The sequence below is a fragment of the Phyllobates terribilis genome, unplaced genomic scaffold, assembly GCF_046119375.1.
Source record: "Phyllobates terribilis strain yellow unplaced genomic scaffold, ASM4611937v1 Scaffold_5__5_contigs__length_657084704, whole genome shotgun sequence".
Lineage (NCBI taxonomy): Eukaryota > Metazoa > Chordata > Amphibia > Anura > Dendrobatidae > Phyllobates > Phyllobates terribilis.
Window position 1 is genome coordinate 14,954,444 of NW_027362765.1, and position 20,496 is coordinate 14,974,939.

A 20,496-nucleotide genomic window follows, 5' to 3' on the forward strand; every position below is an offset into this window, starting at 1 on the left:
TTTACTTGCTGTGTGCATGCCTCTTGTCTGCTGGCTTAGGGCGGCGGTGGAGCTGTTACTTCCTGATTCTTAAAGCTAAAGTGTGCACACTCCTAATGCGTCCCCAGCCTATTGCTGTGAGTCACTGGATACTTAAACCTCCCCCACCTTGTGGGAGGAGCCTGAGCAACACTTTCTTTCAGTGTGTTCCTTGCAACTGAGTTGCCAGGTCCTGTCCTGTTTCTTGTCTGTTTCCGCCACTCTGGGGGCCGAGTACCCAGGCTCGTTTCCTGTATCTGTGACTTCTAGTCTATTCCTGCCACCCTGGGGGCTGAGTACCCAGGCTCGTTCCTATATCTCGTTTAAGTGTCAGTTCCTGTCTGAACTGTGTCCTAGCCGTTATCTGTTTGTCTCTATGTCAGATCCTTCCCTTTTCCTGCAGTGTCTGAACCAGTTCCTAACTCCAACTCGTTTTCTCTGTACTTCTGTTTGTGAGTTTTGTGTCCACTCGCTACTTCATTGCAAGTACCTTGTGTGTATCTGGTTCTGCTTGTCCCGTTTCCCTACCTCTGTTTCTACCTCCTGTGTTCTAGCTATCTTCCTGTGTTTCCCTGTCTGTTCCATTTGAACAGAGCCCTGTCCTATCTACCTGCGGCTCCGCTCTGCTCCGCTTGTCCTCCGCACCTGCGGTTCTGCCCTGCCCTGCTCCGCTTGTCCTCCGCACCTGCGGTTCTGCCCTGCCCTGCTCCGGTTGTCCTCCGCACCTGCGGTTCTGCTCTGCCCTGCTCCGGTTGTCCTCCGCACCTGCGGCTCTGCTCTGCCCTGCTCCGGTTGTCCTCCGCACCTGCGGCTCTGCTCTGCCCTGCTCCGCTTGTCCTCCGCACCTGCGGCTCTGCTCTGCCCTGCTCCGCTTGTCCTCCGCACCTGCGGCTCTGCTCTGCCCTGCTCCGCTTGTCCTCCGCACCTGCGGCTCATGCCCTGCTCCGCTTGTCCTCCGCGGTTCTGCTCTGCCCTGCTTGTCCTTCGCACCTGCGGTTCTGCTCCGCCCTGCTCCGCTTGTCCTCCGCACCTGCGGCTCTGCTCCGCCCTGCTCCGCTTGTCCTCCGCACCTGCGGCTCTGCTCCGCCCTGCTCCGCTTGTCCTCCGCACCTGCGGCTCTGCTCCGCCCTGCTCCGCTTGTCCTCCGCACCTGCGGCTCTGCTCCGCCCTGCTCCGCTTGTCCTCCGCACCTGCGGCTCTGCTCCGCCCTGCTCCGCTTGTCCTCCGCACCTGCGGCTCTGCTCCGCCCTGCTCCGCTTGTCCTCCGCACCTGCGGCTCTGCTCCGCCCTGCTCCGCTTGTCCTCCGCACCTGCGGCTCTGCTCCGCCCTGCTCCACTTGTCCTCCGCACCTGCGGCTCTGCCCTGCTCCGCTTGTCCTCCGCACCTGCGGCTCTGCCCTGCTCCGCTTGTCCTCCGCACCTGCGGCTCTGCTCTGCCCTGCTCCGCTTGTCCTCCGCACCTGCGGCTCATGCCCTGCTCCGCTTGTCCTCCGCACCTGCGGTTCTGCTCTGCCCTGCTCCGCTTGTCCTCCGCACCTGCGGTTCTGCTCTGCCCTGCTCCGCTTGTCCTCCGCACCTGCGGTTCTGCTCTGCCCTGCTCCGCTTGTCCTCCGCACCTGCGGTTCTGCTCTGCCCTGCTCCGCTTGTCCTCCGCACCTGCGGCTCTGCTCTGCCCTGCTCCGCTTGTCCTCCGCACCTGCGGTTCTGCTCTGCCCTGCTCCGCTTGTCCTCCGCACCTGCGGCTCTGCTCTGCCCTGCTCCGCTTGTCCTCCGCACCTGCGGCTCTGCTCTGCCCTGCTCCGCTTGTCCTCCGCACCTGCGGCTCATGCCCTGCTCCGCTTGTCCTCCGCACCTGCGGTTCTGCTCTGCCCTGCTCCGCTTGTCCTCCGCACCTGCGGTTCTGCTCTGCCCTGCTCCGCTTGTCCTCCGCACCTGCGGTTCTGCTCTGCTCCGCTTGTCCTCCGCACCTGCGGTTCTGCTCTGCCCTGCTCCGCTTGTCCTCCGCACCTGCGGTTCTGCTCTGCCCTGCTCCGCTTGTCCTCCGCACCTGCGGTTCTGCTCTGCTCCGCTTGTCCTCCGCACCTGCGGTTCTGCTCTGCCCTGCTCCGCTTGTCCTCCGCACCTGCGGTTCTGCTCTGCCCTGCTCCGCTTGTCCTCCGCACCTGCGGTTCTGCTCTGCTCCGCTTGTCCTCTGCACCTGCGGTTCTGCTCTGCCCTGCTCCGCTTATCCTCCGCACCTGCGGTTCTGCTCTGCCCTGCTCCGCTTGTCCTCCGCACCTGCGGTTCTGCTCTGCTCCGCTTGTCCTCTGCACCTGCGGTTCTGCTCTGCCCTGCTCCGCTTATCCTCCGCACCTGCGGTTCTGCTCTGCCCTGCTCCGCTTGTCCTCCGCACCTGCGGTTCTGCTCTGCCCTGCTCCGCTTGTCCTCCGCACCTGCGGCTCTGCTCTGCCCTGCTCCGCTTGTCCTCCGCACCTGCGGCTCTGCTCTGCCCTGCTCCGCTTGTCCTCCACACCTGCGGCTCTGCTTTGCCCTGCTCCGCTTGTCCTCCGCACTTGCGGCTCTGTTCCTGTATCCCAGTCTGTACTGGTCCCTATCCAGCCTGTTTTCCTACCTGCCAGTACCAGCCTGCCTATATACCAGCTGTACCTGCCTGTACCCGCCTGTCTGCATACCAGCCAAACCTGCCCATTCCTGCATCCCCCGGTGTGGGTCAACAGCTGTGACCGTGGTCTAACCTGGAGTAGCACCTGGGCTACCTCCCACGTCCTCCTTGAACCACGGAGTCGATTAATCCGCCGTGTGTTCGTGGTCGGATCAGGCGAGGCCCCTAGTCATGCCCCTCCTGGCACTCCTCGGTTCGTGGCCCAGTGGGACCACTAACCACACTCATGCCAGTCAGTCCGGGCGTGAGCATAGCACCCACACTGTGCGTGACAAACAGATCCGGACAATCCCTTAACTCCTTCACCCCCAAGCCTGTTTTCAACTTCATGACTGGGCCAAATTTTACAATTCTGACCAGTGTCACTTTATGAGGTAATAACTCTGGAATGCATCAACGGATCACACTGATTCTGAGACATGACATATTGTACTTCATGATAGTGGTAACATTTCTTCGATATGACTTGCATTTATTTGTGAAACAAAATCTGAAAATTTGAGAAAATTTTGCAATTGGCAAACTTACTAATAAACTAATTTTTATGCCCTTAAATCAGAGAGCTATGTCACACAAAATAGCTAATAGATAACATTTCCCACATGTCTACTTTACATCAGCACAAATTTGGGGGAAAAATTTTTTTGTTAGGAAGTTATAAGGGTTAAAATTGAACAGCGATTTCTCATTTTTCCAACAAAATTTACAAAACCATTCTTTTTAGGGACCACATCATATTTGAAGTGACTTTGAGGGGTCTATATGACAGCAAATACCCAAAAGTGACACCATTATAAAAACTGCACCCCTCAATGTGCTGAAAACAACATTCAAGAAGTTTATTAACCCTTCAGGTGCTTCACAGGAGTTTTTGGAATGTGGAAGGAAAAAATAAACGTTTAACTTTTTTTCACAAAAATGTTATTTTAAACACCAATTTTTTACTTTCACAAGGTAAACAGGAAAAAGATGGACCACAAAAGTTGTTGTGCAATTTCGCCTGAGTACGCCGATGCCCCATATGTGGGTGGAAACCACTGTTTGGGCGCACGGCAAGGCTTGGAAGGTAATGAGCGCCATTTGACTTTTTGAATGCGAAATTTACTGGAATAATTAGAGGACGCCATGTCGCGTTTGGGGAGCCCCTGATGTGCCTAAACAGTAGAAACCCCCCACAAGTGACCCCATTTTGGAAACTAGATCCCTCAAGGAAGTTATCTAGATGTGTGAGCACTTTGAACCCACAGGTGCTTCACAGAAGAGCCATGAAAATAAAAAGTCAAATTTTTTCCACAAAAAATGTTTTAGACCCAAATTTTTTATTTTCACAAGGGTAACAGGAGAAAATGGACACCAAAATCTGTTGTGGATTTTCTTCTGAGTTTGCTGATATGCCATATATGTGGAGGAAAACCACTATTTGTGCGCACGGCAAGGCTTGGAAGGGAAGGAGTGAGGTTTTGGAATGCAGACTTTGATGGAATGGTGTCAAGCAAGATGTGAGAAAGACTAAGTGTACACAAAAGGAGCCCAGACAATAGGGAAAGGGGGAGTGGAGACCTCCTAGGCTGATCTGATATCACCCTGTCTCCCCTATAGTCCCTATGTTGGTTCCTCACCAATCGCCGCATAGGAGCCTAAACCCTGTATTTCCCTACAGCTGGGCCCTGGATAGGGAAGGGGGGGGCGAGTAGTGGGGACTGATTAGTAAACAACTAAAAACAGCAAGGGGGACAAACACAGGGGAAAGCAACTTAGCTTGAGCCGACTTCAGACAGATTATACACACGTCCTCTCAGCACCAGGGAGGAAGGAAGCTCCAAGCCAACACAGGAAAAAATGTGAATATCACCAGCACCCCTATAGTAAACTGAAAGAATTTAAACACCCAGGCCAGGGTGTTAATTAGAGCAGGAGGGAGGTAGCCACTGGGTACTAAAGTAAGACAGATTCTAAGAAGGTGTCTGCAATGCCAAACGATCTGTCACATCTGACACACTCGTGACAAATGATCTGCGGGTGTCATGTTGTGTTCGGAGAGTCCCTGATGTGCCTAGAGTGAAAACACCAAGGTTACTTACCGGTAGCCGGTTTTTCCTGAGCCCATGACAGCACACCTTGAGAGAGAGGATCCGCCCCACCAAGGACAGGAAACCGTCTGAAATAAAAGGGCGGCACCTCTCCCTCGCTTCAGTTGTTTACAGAGCATTGAGAGGACCTCCCTAAACAGGTTAGGCACATAACCAACACCACAATATACATATACACACCACCCAAAACAGTGCACACCAGGGTGTGAGAAACATAGAAAAAATAAGGGGGGGAATCTACGGGTGCTGTCATGGGCTCAGGAAAAACCGGCTACCGGTAAGTAACCTTGGTGTTTTCCCCTCCCCCATGACAGCACACCTTGAGAGAATTTTGGAGAATTTATGAGCACCCTAGGGAGGGACCACCGCCTGAAGTACCCTTCTCCCAAAGGTGACATCAGAAGAGGACAGATCCAACCGATAGTGCTTAAAGAAGGTGGATGGTGTAGACCAAGTAGCAGCCCTACATATCTGCTCGATCGAGACGTCTGCTCTCTCTGCCCAGGAGGTTGCAACGGCTCTGTTGGAATGAGCCCTCACATTGTAAGGGGCTGGAACCCCTGTGGACGTATAGGCTAAGCAAATGGCCTCCCTGAGCCACCTAGAGATGGTACCCTTGGACACCCCGTGACCTTTCCTACACCCTTGAAAGGCCAGGAACAGAGAACAGTCTTTCCTCCACAGACTAGTCATGTGAATGTACTGTAGCAGGGACCTCCTAACATCTAGGCTATGGAACCTGACTTCCCCTGGCTTCTTGGGATTGCTGCAGAACGAGGGTAGCACAATCTCCTGACTACGGTGAAATCTAGATACCACCTTGGGAAGGTACGCTGGATCTGGCCGCAAGGTGACCCTATCCTCAAAGATTTGTGTGTAAGGAGGATTAACCGAGAGGGCCTGCAGATCACCCACCCTACGGGCTGACGTTAAGGCCACTAGGAGGATGGTCTTAAGGGTGAGAATATTTGGAGAAACCTTGTGTAGGGGTTCGAATGGTTCACTAGTAAGAGCGTTCAAGACTAAATTCAGGTCCCAAGGAGGAACACCCATGGACCTAACCGGTCCTGCTCTGGCACAGGACTTCATAAACCTCGAGATCCACCTATTCCCAGCCAGATTACAATTGTAGAGTGCTCCCAAAGCTGAAACTTGAGCCTTAAGGGTCCCTGTAGCTAGACCCAGGTCCCGCCCCTTTTGCAGAAATTCCAGGATCCCCCTGATCGGAGGTTTGCTCGATAGCGGGATATCTATAAACTCTAGGAATTTACCCCAAACTCTGCTATAAATCTTGGTTGTAATTGGTTTTCTACTCCCCAATAAAGTAGAAACTAAGCCTGGTGAAAACCCCTTGCTACTCAATAGCGACCTCTCAAATTCCATGCCGAAAGATGGAACCCCCTGGCCTGGGCATGGAATACTGGTCCCTGCATGAGAAGGTCCGGCCTCTCTGGTAGAATCCAGGGATCTGACACCGACATTAGTCGAAGCAGAGAGAACCAAGGCCTCTTGGGCCAAAAAGGGGCTATCAAAATCACCCTGGCGCCTTCCTCCCGGATCTTCCTCACCACTACTGGAATCATCACTAATGGCGGAAAGGCATAGGCCTTCCTGAACCCCCAAGGAATCTGGAGGGCATCTACGGCATGGGGATTTTCTGCCGGATTTAGGGAGCAAAATCTCTGCACCTTTCTGTTTGCCCTTGTGGCGAACAGGTCTATGTCTGGCTGCCCCCATAACTGGACAATCTGATGGAAGACCTCCGGGTTCAACCCCCACTCCCCCTGTCTTAGGGTATGGCGGCTTAGAAAATCTGCTTTCACGTTTTCTACCCCCTTTATGTGAAGGGCGCTGAGGGACAGGAGGTTTCGCTCTGCTAGACCAAGGATCCTGTCTGCCACCACCATCAGAGGGCGTGACCTTGTCCCTCCCTGGTGATTCACATAGGCTACTGCTGTCCGGTTGTTGGACCTGACCTGGATATGGTGATTTTGGATGTGAGGGAGGAAGCCCCTGAGGGATCTTTCTACTGCCCAAAGCTCCTTTAAGTTTGAGGATGCTCCCCTCTCGTGGTAAGCCCAGTGACCCTGTATTGAGAGTTCTGCCAGATGACCCCCCCCATCCGGAACTGCTTGCGTCGGTCGTAATTACCCGATCTACTGGTCTGGACCATTGAACGCCTGCGGTCAGATTTCCCCTGACTGTCCACCACGAAAGGGAATCTACTACTTCTGGGGAGAGAGAGAGCCTGCCTTCTAAATGCCCGTTGCAGGACCTCTGTGCTGACAGGACCTCCCACTGAAGCCGCCTCATATGTCCCTGGGCCCACGTTACTGCTGGGAGACAGGCCGTCATAGAACCCAGGAGGGACATTGCCTCTCTCAGAGACATCTCCGGAGCTTGAATGGCCTTCGAGACTAATGCAATCAACCTGCAGATTTTGTCCTCTGGGAGGAAGCAAGTTTGGCGACGAGAGTCTAGGATTAGACCCAGAAAGGTCTGAGTCCTGGAGGGGGTTAGTCTTGATTTTTGGAAATTTACTAACCACCCCAGCTGATGCAACACTTCCGTAACCACTAGGAGCTGACTGGAGCAGTGGGCTTCTGTTTTCCTTATTATCAAGAAGTCGTCTAAATATGGCAAGATCACTACATTCTTGATCCGTAGGAAGGCTGTCACTTCTGCTATTAGTTTCGTAAATATTCTCGGGGCAATGGAGAGGCCAAAGGGTAGGGCAGCAAACTGAAAATGCCTCAGCTTCCACTGAATAAACAGGGCTACTCTCAGATACTTCTGATACTCCGGACGGATTGGGACGTGATAATATGTGTCCTTCAAGTCTATTACAGCCATAAAGCAGTTGCGATGTAAGAGCTTCACTGCCGAGCTTACTGACTCCATCTTGAAAATCTGGTTTTCTACTACTTGGTTCAGACTCCTGAGGTTGATGATGGTCCTTAAGGACCCGTTTGTTTTTTTTATCATGAATAGTGGGGAATAGAACCCCCTCCCTCTCTGTGTTGCTGGTACTTCAAGAAGGACCTGCTTTCCTACTAACTCTAACACTTCTGTTTCCAGGGCTAATTGTTCTTCCTGGACCTTTCGTAGGGGGGTAACCACAAAGGTCCGCCAGGGGGTCTGGCTGAACCGGATCTTCAGGCCCCCACTGATAATTTTCAGAATCCAGGGGTTTGTTGTTATCGCGTCCCAAGCTGGAAAAAAGTGGGAAAGCCTTCCACCCACTTCCAGCCTGGCGTCATTGGGAGGATCTCTTCGAACTCGAGGATGGTCCTCCAAACATGTAGCCCGATTCTTTTTTGGACTTGGCTTCCCATCTCTTTTTGTCTCCCGGAGGACGACCCCGGTTAAATTTTCTCCTCCGAAAACTAAATCTTCTTTGTTCCCCCGAAAATCGCGGGAACCCTTTGCTTTTATCGCCTGCTTTTTCTAACAGGTCTTCTAACTTTTGGCCAAACAGGAGTCTACCGTCACACGGGAGGGAACACAGTTTCTGTTTCGAAGGTAGGTCGCCTGGGCAACCTTTGAGCCACAAGGCCCGCCTGGCTGTGTTGGATAGTCCCGCTGCCCTAGCTGACAGTCTGACCGAGTCAGCTGAAGAGTCGGCCAGGAAGGCCGATGCTGTTTGTATTAGAGGTAGCTCTGCAAGTATTGCCTGTCTGGAGACCTTTTTATCTTTAAGCTGGTCTTCCAGCTGTTGGAGCCACACCATCAAGGACCTCGCCACACAGGTGCTAGCCACCGCTGGTTTTAGGCCGCCTGCCGCCGCCTCCCACGTGTGGCGCAGGAAGGAGTCAGCTCTTTTATCCAGTGCATCCTTTAGGACGCCAGAGTCCTCCAAGGTCAGGGAAGATATTTTCGATGACCTTGCCACAGTCCCGTCCACCTTGGGGATCTTATCCCAAGGTTCCGCATCCTTCTCTTCGAAGGGATACCTTCTTTTGGAGAAGGAGGGTAAAGCCCCTGATCTCTCAGGTCTCCTCCACTCCCGGTCAATGAGGCCCTGAATTTTACTGTTAACCGGAAATGAGCGTCTCTTCTTCTCTCCCAAGCCCGCAAACATGATGTCCTCCCGGGATTTAGATGCTCTCTCTTCCTCCAGACCCATGGTTGATCTTACTGCCCTAACCAGTCTGTCTGTATTCTCAATGGGGAAGCAGGGTCTACCGCCCCCCGATGAGGAAGAGGACGATGAATCCCACTGCTCCTCGGACTGGGAGGAATCAGAGACGGAGGAAACCTCTCTACGGGGTCTTTTCTTCCCTCTAAGGAACCCTTTCAGGGACCCCTGAACTTCTGCATGTACTATGGACTTTAAATTTGCAGCAAAATCCCAGGAATTCTCAGCTATGGTTTTGGTCACAAAGCCCTGGCAAAGTGGTTTCTGCCACTCTACTGAGAGAGAAGCTTGGCAAAGGGCACATATTCTATGCTTTTGCTTGGCACTACTCTTCTTAGGCTCCTAAAAAAAGGAAGCACATAAGAGACTTCCCGTTACTAACCAGTGACATTCACGAAGCTCACTCACCCCCGGAGGTCACAAAAGGGTACCGGATTCGGAGGCTGTTGCGGAACCGATGATTCCATTCTGGATGGTCCCGAGGCACTCGAAGCCTTACTCCTGCGGCTGCCACTACGATTACTCGAGCGGCTGTCTGTATACGATGCATCCCTCTGCTTTTTCTGTTGCTGAGGTGGGGGGGGGGGGGGTAAGCTGCTGCTCCTGGCTATCTGGATCAGCCATGTCTCAGAAGCGCACCACGCTTCCAGGATAGCTCCCCCCCCCCCTTAAATATAGGGCCATCCAGCCTCCTCCGGTCTGTGGGCCCTCCCCCTTCCTCAGGCCGGAGCTCCGTTGAAAAAAACAGGCCTGGGACGCTCCGATGGGCGCCGGAATCTTGGATCGGCGCTGCCTCCTGACGTCACCCAGTGCGCCGCTCCCAGCGTGCCCTGCGCCGTGACGTCAGGCGTGTCACACCCGGAAGCGTTCCACACTGCAGGGGGAGGACGGCGCCGCGGTCTCTGGGAGGACAGAGCCTGCCTCACCGCGTGCGCCCCGCTCGGCGCAGAGACCCCAGGGAAAGCTGCGCACGGCGCTTCTGGGATACTGAACCCGGTGCACAGGCCAATGCCCGCTCTTCCACACCGGGACAGCCCCAGGTAAGTCTTCTTTCTTCCAGACAGGTTCCCCATCAAGGACAGGAAACCAACTGAAGCGAGGGAGAGGTGCCACCCTTTTATTTCAGACGGTTTCCTGTCCTTGGTGGGGCGGATCCTCTCTCTCAAGGTGTGCTGTCATGGGAGAGGGGAAAACCCCACACAAGTGTCAGGTTGTCATATGTGAGTTGTGCAAGTCAGAAATAAATTTATTAGTCCATGGATGAGTGGTAGACTCTGAAACAGGTGCTGCCATCATCATGTATGGTGGTCAAAAAGAGGACATCCCTCGTCCTTGTACTTGACCACCAGCAGGTTGTTGCTACATTGGGCTCCACTCTCGCTCTTTCTGAGCAGTTGCTCAATTAGCATTTGATTCTTGCGGACAGTACCGCAGGCTGCGGTAGGTCATGCAGAGAGGGACTTGAAGAGTGGGATGCTGGTATAAAAGTTATTCACGTAGAGGTGATAACTAGGGTTGAGCGAGTATGTTCTGTCTCGGCCGAGCTCCGAGTATTTATAGCTGCTCGGTGATATGGTCGAAATGCTCCCGTGTGCATGATTTGCAACTGATTGACAGCTTTATTACATGGAATTTGTAAGAAATAGACATTCCTCACATGTAATAAAACTGTCAAACATTCGCAAATCATGCACACGGGAGTGATTCAAACACATCACCGAGCAGCTATAAATACTCGGAGCTTGGCCCGAGCATACTCGCCGAAAGGGTTAATAGAACATACTCGCTCAACACTAGTGATAACCTTGATCCAGCAGTGGGTGCACTAAATCCCAAACTATTTTCCCACTCACTCCCAGGACAGGGGGGCATTCAGGGGGTTGACTAAGGGTGTTCTTCCCTTCATCAACTCTAAACCTGTGGGTATACCATGAGGAACTCTCACACAGCTTATAGAGTTTAATTCTGCGCCTGGCTCTCTTACTGGGCAGGTATTGCTGGAATTTGAGCCTCCCCTTAAAATAGACTAGAGACTCATCCACGCAGATGTCTGTTTGGGGGTTGTACACCTCAGCAAACTTGTTACTGAAGTGCTCAATGACCGGCCAAACTTTGAAAAGTCGGTCAAAGTTGGGATCATCTCGCGGAGGACATCGTGCATTATCATTATAATTTAAGAATTTGTGGAAGGCCTCAAAGCGTGTCCAGGGCATAGCCTTGTGGAACACTGGAGTGTTATACAAAATGTCAACACTCCAATATTGCCGAATTTCTGGTTTCTTCACTATCCCCATGTGAAGAACCAGGCCTCAAAATTTCATCATTTCTATGGCGTCTACAGGGATCCAGTTGGCAAACGATGAAGTCGGATTTTGGGATAAAAATTGCTGGGCATACAAATTTATTTGGCCCACCATGAGGTTTACAAAACCTCAGTGAAAAAGACTTTGAAAAACTCAATATCTGTGAGGCCTGTGTTGTCAAATTGGATTCCTGTGACTCATAATCTTCTGGGGGTGAGATCCATATGGGGTCAGTAACGGTGGGTGCTGGTTCAGTTTCTGTCCTGAGGGTTCTGCAAGGCGGGTATGTATCACTAGAGGAAGAGGAGTCTGAGTCGGAGTCAGAAAAATAAAGGAAGGTGGGATCCTCTCCCTCCTCCGCTGAATACCATGTTTGGGACAAGCAGGAAGACATTTTTTGACGTATGTGGTATTTTATTGAGGTGTGTGTGTGTGTGTGTGTGTGTGTGTGTGTTTGGTGTAAACTTGTTTTTACTTAGAAGACAAAAGAAAAGAATATAGAATGAAAAATATAAAAATGTGGTAAAATAAAAAACAAAACTTACTAAACAGACGTCAGTAATAAACAAATTACTGAGCGCCCGCAACTGACACTAAACCTGACTCAATTCAGTAAAAAATACTGTAGTAGTCAACAGTTACTACAGTATATTTTTACTGTCCCTAATCTAAACTTTTTTTAAATTCTTTTTTCAATCAAAAAAAAAGAAAAAAAAAAAAAGCAACAACCGAAGGCTTTTCACTGATGTGCGTCAGTGATCAGCGCTTGATAGCTGATTCTTTTATTCTGCACTGACACTAACTCAATTAAGTAAAAAAATACCATAGAAGATGACGATTACTACAGTATATTTTTATTATTTGTTTTTTTGTATTCTTTTTTCACAAAAAAACCCAAAAAAACTGGAGGCTGGTCAGTGATGTTCGTCACCGACCAGTGCTCAACGGCTATAGTTCACACGCACGGATGTGGTGCAAAAAGGGGACGGGGGGAGAAGAATAGTTGGTAAAAAAAAAAAAAAAAAAGGTGGAAAACAGCGAGCATGAGTGGTGATCGTGATTTGTGTCACTGATCAAAGCTCGACGGCTGCAGGAGGCATGCACGGAGGTTGTGCAAAGGTGGGGGGGGATTGACAGGGACAAAAAAAAAGTCCTGGAAAACAGCGCGCACAGATATAGATCAGCGATTTGCGTCACTGATCAGAACTCGGCCTCTGCAGGATGCAAGAAAAAGAAAAAACTGCCAAAAATTGAGCGATCAAGTACTGTTCAGCGCTCGGTGGGAGAAAGGGAGGGTGGGGAGGGGGATTGGGATGGATGAGGAGAGATCAGGCAAGGATCAGGGATCAGGAACTCTTCTTCCTTCTTCTTTACAGCAGGAACAGTGAAGATCTTGTCACAGCTATCGTGGTGTCACAGGCTTCTGTGGCATCACAAGGCCCAGCACAGCCCACAATCGGACAGCGTGACCACCCTGTACAAATCCGCAGCTAGAATAAGGAAGTACAGGGCGGTCACTGCCAGGTCACAGCGTGTCTGTGCGCACTGATTGACGATGACATCGATCTCACCAATCGCACCAATCAGAGCCATCTCAGATGAAGCCTGGCATCGCCAGGCACCAGCCTAGGATCAATGCTCTTAAAGCACCGATCCTAGGCTGGATATCAGTGTTTCAAACAATCTGATTGCCTAAAACACTGAGAAATGCTGCGATTGGCTGTTCAGAATTGAACAACCAATTACAGCGATCGTAGTACCGTGGTGGTGGGCGTCGCCGCCCCCCAGGACGACAACGCAATGTTCCCCGCTGTGAAAAACAGCAGGGGCAATCATGCGATCACCGTGCACTTAGTCATGGTGATCGTATGATTGATATGACGTACACATACTGCATTAGTTGGGAAGTCCTTTCTTATGATGACGTATATGTACTACAAATGTCGGGAAGGGGTTTAAGTTTTGTAAAAAAAATCCAAATTCTCCTAACTACAGTATTATTTCCACCAATATGTAAAGTAATTATAATCCGTAATGCTTGATAAGTCATAGGAAACAATCAATGGCATGACTGCTTTGTATGATATTCAGTTGTTAACCCCTTTAAAACCCATGACGTACTAATACGCGTCTGTGCCCTGGGACTTAAGAGCCTGACCCGTATTAGTACGTCATCGCGATTGCGCGCGCACACAGGCTGTGCGGGCGCGATCGCCGCCGGGTGTCAGCTGTGACAATGTGCAGGGAGCGGTCCCGCACCGCTCCCGGCACATTAACCACGCAATGCTGTGATCGAAGTCGATCGCAGCATTGCGGTGGCTAAGGGGAGGTGATCGGTATACTCACCTCCTATTCCGGCCTCCAGCGCTGTCTGCCGCGGCTTCCCGGGTGTTGCCATGACGACTCGATGTCATCATGACAACATCCGGGTCACCAGACAGCAGGAAGATTTTTTTGGTCATGCGCAGTACATGACCAAACTATCTTCTCACTGTGCAGCGCTGACTGCCTGCATAGCACAGGGATGTTGCTCCATCCCTATGCTATGCAGGCGATCAGAATAAAAAAAGTGAAAGTCCCATAGTGGGACAAAGTAATCAAATAAAAAAACTGTCAGAAAGTGAAAAAAAAAAAACTAAAAAAAAAAAAAAAATTGTAAAAATATAAAAAAAAAATAAAAAAAATAATCCACTAAATATAATGTACCCATAAATATTATGAAGAAAAAACAAACAATAAAAGTACACATATTTGGTATCGCCGCGTCCATAACGACCTGACCTATAAAACTGTCCCACTAGTTAACCCATTCAGTGAACACGGTAAAAAAATAAATAAAAAATGAAGCAAAAAACAATGCTTTATCATACCGCCAAACAAAAAATGGAATAACACGCGATCAAAAAGACGAATATAAATAAAAATGGTACCGCTGAAAACATCATCTTGTCCCGCAAAAAACAAGCCGCCATACAGCTCCATCATCCGAAAAATCAAAAAGTTATAGTTCTCAGAATAAAGCGATGCAAAAAAAATTTTTTTTTCTATAAAATAGCTTTTATTGTGTAAAAGCGCCAAAACATAGAAAAACTATATAAATGTGGTACCGCTGTAAACGTACTGACCCCAAGAATAAAGCTACCTTATCAATTTTACCACACGCGGAGTAGAATTTAAAAAAAAAAACGATTCCTGAATTGTTGGTTTTTGTTTATTCTGCCTCCCAAAAGCTGGAATAGAAAGCGATCAAAAAATGTTACGTGCCTGAAAATGGCACCAATAAAAACGTCAACTCATCCCGCAAAAAACAAGCCATCACATGACTCTGTCAGCGAAATATGGAAAAATTATAGCTCTCAAAATATGGCGATGCAAAAACTAGATTTTACAAAAAAATGCGTCTTTTAGTGTGTGACAGCTGTCAATCATAAAAACCCGATATGATTCTGGTATCACTGTAGTCGCACCGACCCGAAGAATAAGGTCATCCAATCACTTATACCGCACTAGGAACGGCGTAAAAAATAAACGCTAGGACTGGGGTTGGGGTTGTGCTAATGTTAGGGTTGGGGGTTGTTTGTTTTTTTCAAAAGTAAAAAAAAAAAAAAAAAAAAAAAAAAAAAAAAAAAAAAAAAGGATGACGATATGGCAACAAGAGTTGAACGCAAGTGCTCACTACTTGAGTTTGCATCGGGTGCTCGGGTATGCACTGAGCATCGCGGGTGCTCAAGTCTCCGCCCCATATGCTTCACGGCCAAAAAAACCTCGCGGGGATTGCCTGCCATGCACGAGTGATCCCCGCATGGATTTTTTGGGGTGTCTAATAACCGTGAAACATGCAGGGCAGGGACTCGAGCATTTCACTTGAGCACCAGTGATACATGGTGCATACCTGAGTACCCGATGCAAACTCAAGTAGTGAGCACTTGCGCTCAAGACTAATGACAACTTATTCAATATGATGACCTAATGTCATCAAATTCTGTGTTGTACCTCTGAGTTCAAAATGTTCACTATACCCCTTGATAAAATCCTTGAGGGGTGTAGTTTCCAAAATGGGGGGGATTTCAACTATTTAGGCACATCAGGGGCTCTCCAAACGCGACAAGGCGTCCACTCTCGATTCCAGCCGATTTTGCGTTCAAAAAGTCACACAATACTCCTTCCCTTCTGAACTCTGCCGTGCGCCCAAACAGTGTATTTTCCACACATATGGGGTATTGGCGTACTCCGGAGAAATTGAACAAAAGTTTTTGGGGTCCATTTTCTCCTCTTACCCTTGTGAAAATAAAAAAATTGGGGCTAAAACATCATTTTTGTGGGAAAAGTTAGATTTTTTTATTTTCACAGCTCCATGTTATAAACTTTTGTAAAGGACTCGGGGGTTCAAGGTGCTCACCACACATTTAGATAAGTTCCCTGAGGGGTCTAGTTTCCAAAATGGTGTCACTTGTGGGGGGTTTCCACTGTTTAGGCACATCCGCTAATTATTCAAGCAAATTTTACAATCAAAAAGTCAAATGGCGCTCCTTCCCTTCCGCGCGCCCAAACAGTGGTTTTCCCCCACATATGGGGTATCTGCATACTCAAGAGAAATTGCACAACAAACTGCATGGTGCAATTTCTCCTGTTACCCTCATGAAAATGCAAAAGTGGGGGCTGAAAAACATTTTTGTGGGAAAAATGTGAAAATTTTATTTTTACGGCTCAATGTTATAAACTTCTGTAAAGGACTTGGGGGTTCAAGGTGCTCACCACACATCTAGATAAGTTCCCTGGGAGGTCTAGTTTCCAAAATGGTGTCACTTGTGCCTAAACAGTGAAAAAACCCCACATCAGGGGCTCCCCAAATGCAACATGGCGTCCGCTAATTATTCAAGCAAATTTTACATTCAAAAAGTCAAATGGCCCTCCTTCTCTTCCGAACCCTGCCGTGCGCCCAAACAGTGGTTTTCCCCCACATATGGGGTATCTGCTTACTCAGGAGAAATTGCACAACGAATTTTGGGGTCCATTTTTTCCTGTTACCCCTGCGAAAATAAAAAAAAATTGTGTCTAAAGTAACATTTTTGTGAAAAAAGTTAAATGTTCATTTTTTTCTTCCACATTCCAAAAATTCCTGTGAAGCACCTGAAGGGTTAATAAAGTTCTTGAATGTGGTTTTGAGCACCTTGAGGGGTGCAGTTTTTAGAATGGTGTCACTTTTGGGTATTTTCTGTCATAAGGACCCCTCAAAGTGACTTCAAATGTGATGTGGTCCCTAAAAAAATGGTTTTGTTGGAAAAATGAGAAATCGCTGGTCAACTTTTATAGCTCCCCAATAATAAAAAATTTTGGTTCCAAAATTGTGCTGATGTAAAGTAGACATGTGGGAAATTTTATTTATTAACTATTTTGTGTGACATATCTCTCTGATTTAAGGGCATAAAAATTCAAATTTTGAAAATTGCAAAATTTTCGCCAAATTTCTGTTTTTTTCACAAATAAACGCAAGTGATATCGAAGAAATTTTACCACAATCATGAAGTACAATATGTCACGAAAAAACATTCTCAGAATCAGGGGGATCCGTTGAAGCGTTCCAGAGTAATTACCTCATAAAGTGACAGTGGTCAGAATTGTAAAAATTGGCCTGGTCATTAAAGTGCAAACCACCTTGGGTTGTAAAGGGGTTAAATACGGAACTTACATTTACTGTTTAGATTTGATAGTTGTGTTCTAACCTAGTAATAAATATTACAATCTATATGATTACATAATGTTGCAGAAATATTTCTTGCACAGGGGCCCCCTGCAGTCTGTGTCTGCCCCTGAAACGTTTTGGGAACTAACTACTGTAGTCAAAAACTGTGACTATAGACTATAACATCTACTGAAATAATCAAAAGCAACAATCTTCATCAGTAAAAAATGAGTAACTAGTGGAGAATGTTGTGGTCTAGAGGCAAAATGCTGTTCACACGATTGTGACATGGCTGGACTACACCACCGATAAAGCAGCCACAGCCAGTGATGGAGAAGAATCTGTGACCTCTCTATATTTAGTGGTTACTACTCACCTGGGTAGTCATATGTAGGAATCTCCTCTTTACACCGCTCATCAACCCTCACATATGTCTCTGTAGTATTAATATGGGTCAGATCTTCACCCTGAAACAAAATATTGTAAAAGTCACATCTATGATCAGCTCTAATCCTGCCATCTCCACCGTTCTCATCACTCAAGTATAAAACATATAATACTGGTGGATAAAGCAAGACTAAGCACAAGACCTTCACAACTGTCTACACATCATAGGGGAGATCTCATGACACCTTCTCTCCATCTACCTGATGATCCTGAGGAACATTGGGACCTTCTTGTTTACAGTTCTGTGGAAGAAGAGGATGGGGACATCTCTCTGGTGTTGTCCTCTTACTGGATAGATCTGGAGGAAACACATACAGGGACTGAATTCATTCTTTACATACAGATAATTATAGGCCGTGTATATTTAGTCCTGTCTATTACCTGGTGATGTGAGGGGCTGGGGAACCTCCATCATGACGTCCTTGTACAGATCTTTGTGTCCTTCTAAATACTCCCACTCCTCCATGGAGAAATAGACAGCGACATCCTGACATCTTATAGGAACCTGACACATACAATGAAACCATCATCCCCCCTGAATCCTTCATAGCGTTACTGTATAATGTCCCGGCATTCCCAGCAGTGTCACCTCTCCAGTCAGCAGCTCAATCATCTTGTAGGTGAGTTCCCAGATCTTCTGGTCATTGTCTTCAGGTGGAGGCCCTGTGATTGGGCTCAGGGGTCTTCCCCATCCCTCAGACACAGGGGCCTGACAGCGCTCACTAGAGGTCTTCTTTACTACTGTGTAATCCTGGTTATGGAGAGACACATTAATAAATCTCACTACAGACATTTCCAGAGACCTCACCTCTCCAGTTCTGTCCGTTATTCCCATAGATAAGAATGATGTAATGTGACGTCATCAGAATCTCTCACCTCTCCAGTAAGCCGGAAGAGGATCTCTAGGGTGAGGTGTAATATCTTCTCTGCCATCTTGTTTTTGTCCATATCCATCTTTAATGAGTAATTCAGGAAAATTCTTTTATATAGAAGATCTTCAAGGAGAGGATGAGATTGTAGGGACCTGAACGAGAAGAAGATGAGCTGATGTAACATCATAAAAATCCTGTGTAATAATATAATTACTGGAGATAATAAGGGGAAACATATGAGGAGACAGAACGTGCAGATGTTGTATTCTCTAGTCTTGTATGGACTGGAACATAAGTTGAATTGCTGACTAAGACGTCTCCTCCATGCACTTATCGTGTTTGTCATGCCAGAATTGTTCGAGAATTATAAGATAGTTTTCCCACCAATTAGAGGGGACACCTGTGGATATTGGTGTGTTTTTTTTACCTGTTACAGTTCTGGTGTGATTTACTTGGTAAAGTGGACGTTGGACAAGAGTCACAATCAATTAAAATCAGACTGAAGGAACATCGCTCCTCTATTCAGCTCTATGAATCTAGGATGAAATCCACTGAGACCCCTGCAAAAAAAAAAAGAATCAAGAAGAGCAGAAGTTTGGTGACCACCTTGGCCAGACATTTCTAGGAGATGGTGATAAAAATTCTAATTTCCAATGGTCGGTGTTAGAAGAGGATGGTGTTCTATAAGACCCAATGACACAATGCGGCCAGCTAATCACAGTACTGCCATGGCTACAGCATTACCGTGTATAGCAGACAATTCCCGCATGTTTATTGGCAGTCTAACAGAGGTAAAATATGCAGGCCGCGTGCTTGAACACCCACTATACTCGATCTAGTATCTACATTACTGTGCTGGAACTAGGAGATGAATAATGGCGCTGTGTGAGGACTCTCTGGGCTTCTGTCCTTCATCCTGCAGCCGTCTGAATGGATCTAATGTGGACGGGAACCAGCTAAGCCGCATTCTGCCCACAGCTGTTACCTCACTGTTCACACCACACAGAGACCCCAAAAGAGTCTCCGTGCTGAAGGGGTTAATGCCCCCTGCGCCCAGTAATGGGGGATCTCCACATACCTCCACCTGCAGAGCCGCCACCACATATATGGCTGTTCTGTGTGCACAGGACCTGTGATGAGGTCACAGGAGGGGAGGAGTCAGGGGTCACATGATCAGGGGCCTCAGTGGATGCAGGACTCTGCTGTGCTGGTTGTCATGGTGCTGGATGAGGGGAAGTTTATGTGTGGGGTCAGGAGGGGTTTACAGTGTGGATGTAGCAGAGCCGCGTGTGTACGAGGTGTACGGAGCAGAGCCGCGTGTGTACGAGGTGTACGGAGCAGAGCCGCGTGTGTACGAGGTGTACGGAGCAGAGCCGCGTGTGTACGAGGTGTACGGAGCGGAGCCGTGTGTGTACGAGGTGTACGGAGCAGAGCCGCGTGTGTATGAGGTGTACGGAGCAGAGCCGCGTGTGTACGAGGTGTACGGAGCGGAGCCGTGTGTGTACGAGGTGTACGGAGCAGATCCGCGTGTGTACGAGGTGTACTGAGCAGAGCCGTGTGTGTACGAGGTGTACGGAGCGGAGCCGCGTGTGTACGAGGTGTACGGAGCGGAGCCGCGTGTGTACGAGGCGTACGGAGCAGAGCCGTGTGTGTACGAGGTGTACGGAGCGGAGCCGCGTGTGTACGAGGTGTACGGAGCGGAGCCGCGTGTGTATGAGGTCTACGGAGCAGAGCCGCGTGTGTATGAGGTGTACGGAGCAGAGCGGTGTGTGTACGAGGTGTACGGAGCGGAGCCGCGTGTGTACGAGGTGTACGGAGCGGAGCCGTGTGTGTACGAGGTGTACGGAGCAGAGCCGCGTGTGTACGAGGTGTACGGAGCGGAGCCGCGCGTGTACGAGGTGTACGGAGCGGAGCCGCGCGTGTACGAGGTGTACGGAGCGGAGCCGCGCGTGTACGAGGTGTACGGAGCGGAGCCGTGTGTGTATGAGGTGTACGGAGCAGAGCCGCGTGTGTACGAGGTGTACGGAGCGGAGCCGCGCATGTACGAGGTGTACGGAGTGGAGCCGTGTGTATACGGTGTACGGAGCAGAGCCGTGTGTGTATACGGTGTACGGAGCAGAGCCGTGTGTGTACGAGGTGTACGGAGCGGAGCCGTGTGTGTATACGGTGTACGGAGCAGAGCCGTGTGTGTACGAGGTGTACGGAGCGGAGCCGTGTGTGTATACGGTGGACGGAGCGGAGCCGTGTGTGTATACGGTGTACGGAGCAGAGCCGTGTGTGTAT

At 49.1% G+C, this 20,496-nt stretch overlaps 2 protein-coding genes across 2 annotated transcripts in view; both read right to left on the reverse strand.

Moving 5' to 3' along the window:
• The window catches only part of LOC141270836 (uncharacterized), a 175,387-nt gene that overhangs the window by 25,283 nt on the left and 129,608 nt on the right, over window positions 1-20,496 (reverse strand). The window lies entirely within an intron of this gene.
• Window positions 15,508-19,412, reverse strand: LOC141270583 (gastrula zinc finger protein XlCGF66.1-like). The gene is made up of 8 exons (XM_073680660.1): window positions 19,292-19,412; window positions 18,641-18,773; window positions 18,218-18,365; window positions 17,931-18,092; window positions 17,723-17,846; window positions 17,542-17,639; window positions 17,271-17,361; window positions 15,508-16,241 (listed from the first exon to the last, which is right to left on the reverse strand). The coding sequence occupies exons 3-8, from the start codon at window positions 18,293-18,295 to the stop codon at window positions 16,192-16,194; spliced, it is 603 nt and encodes a 200-aa protein (XP_073536761.1). The 5' UTR covers window positions 18,296-18,365; window positions 18,641-18,773; window positions 19,292-19,412; the 3' UTR covers window positions 15,508-16,191.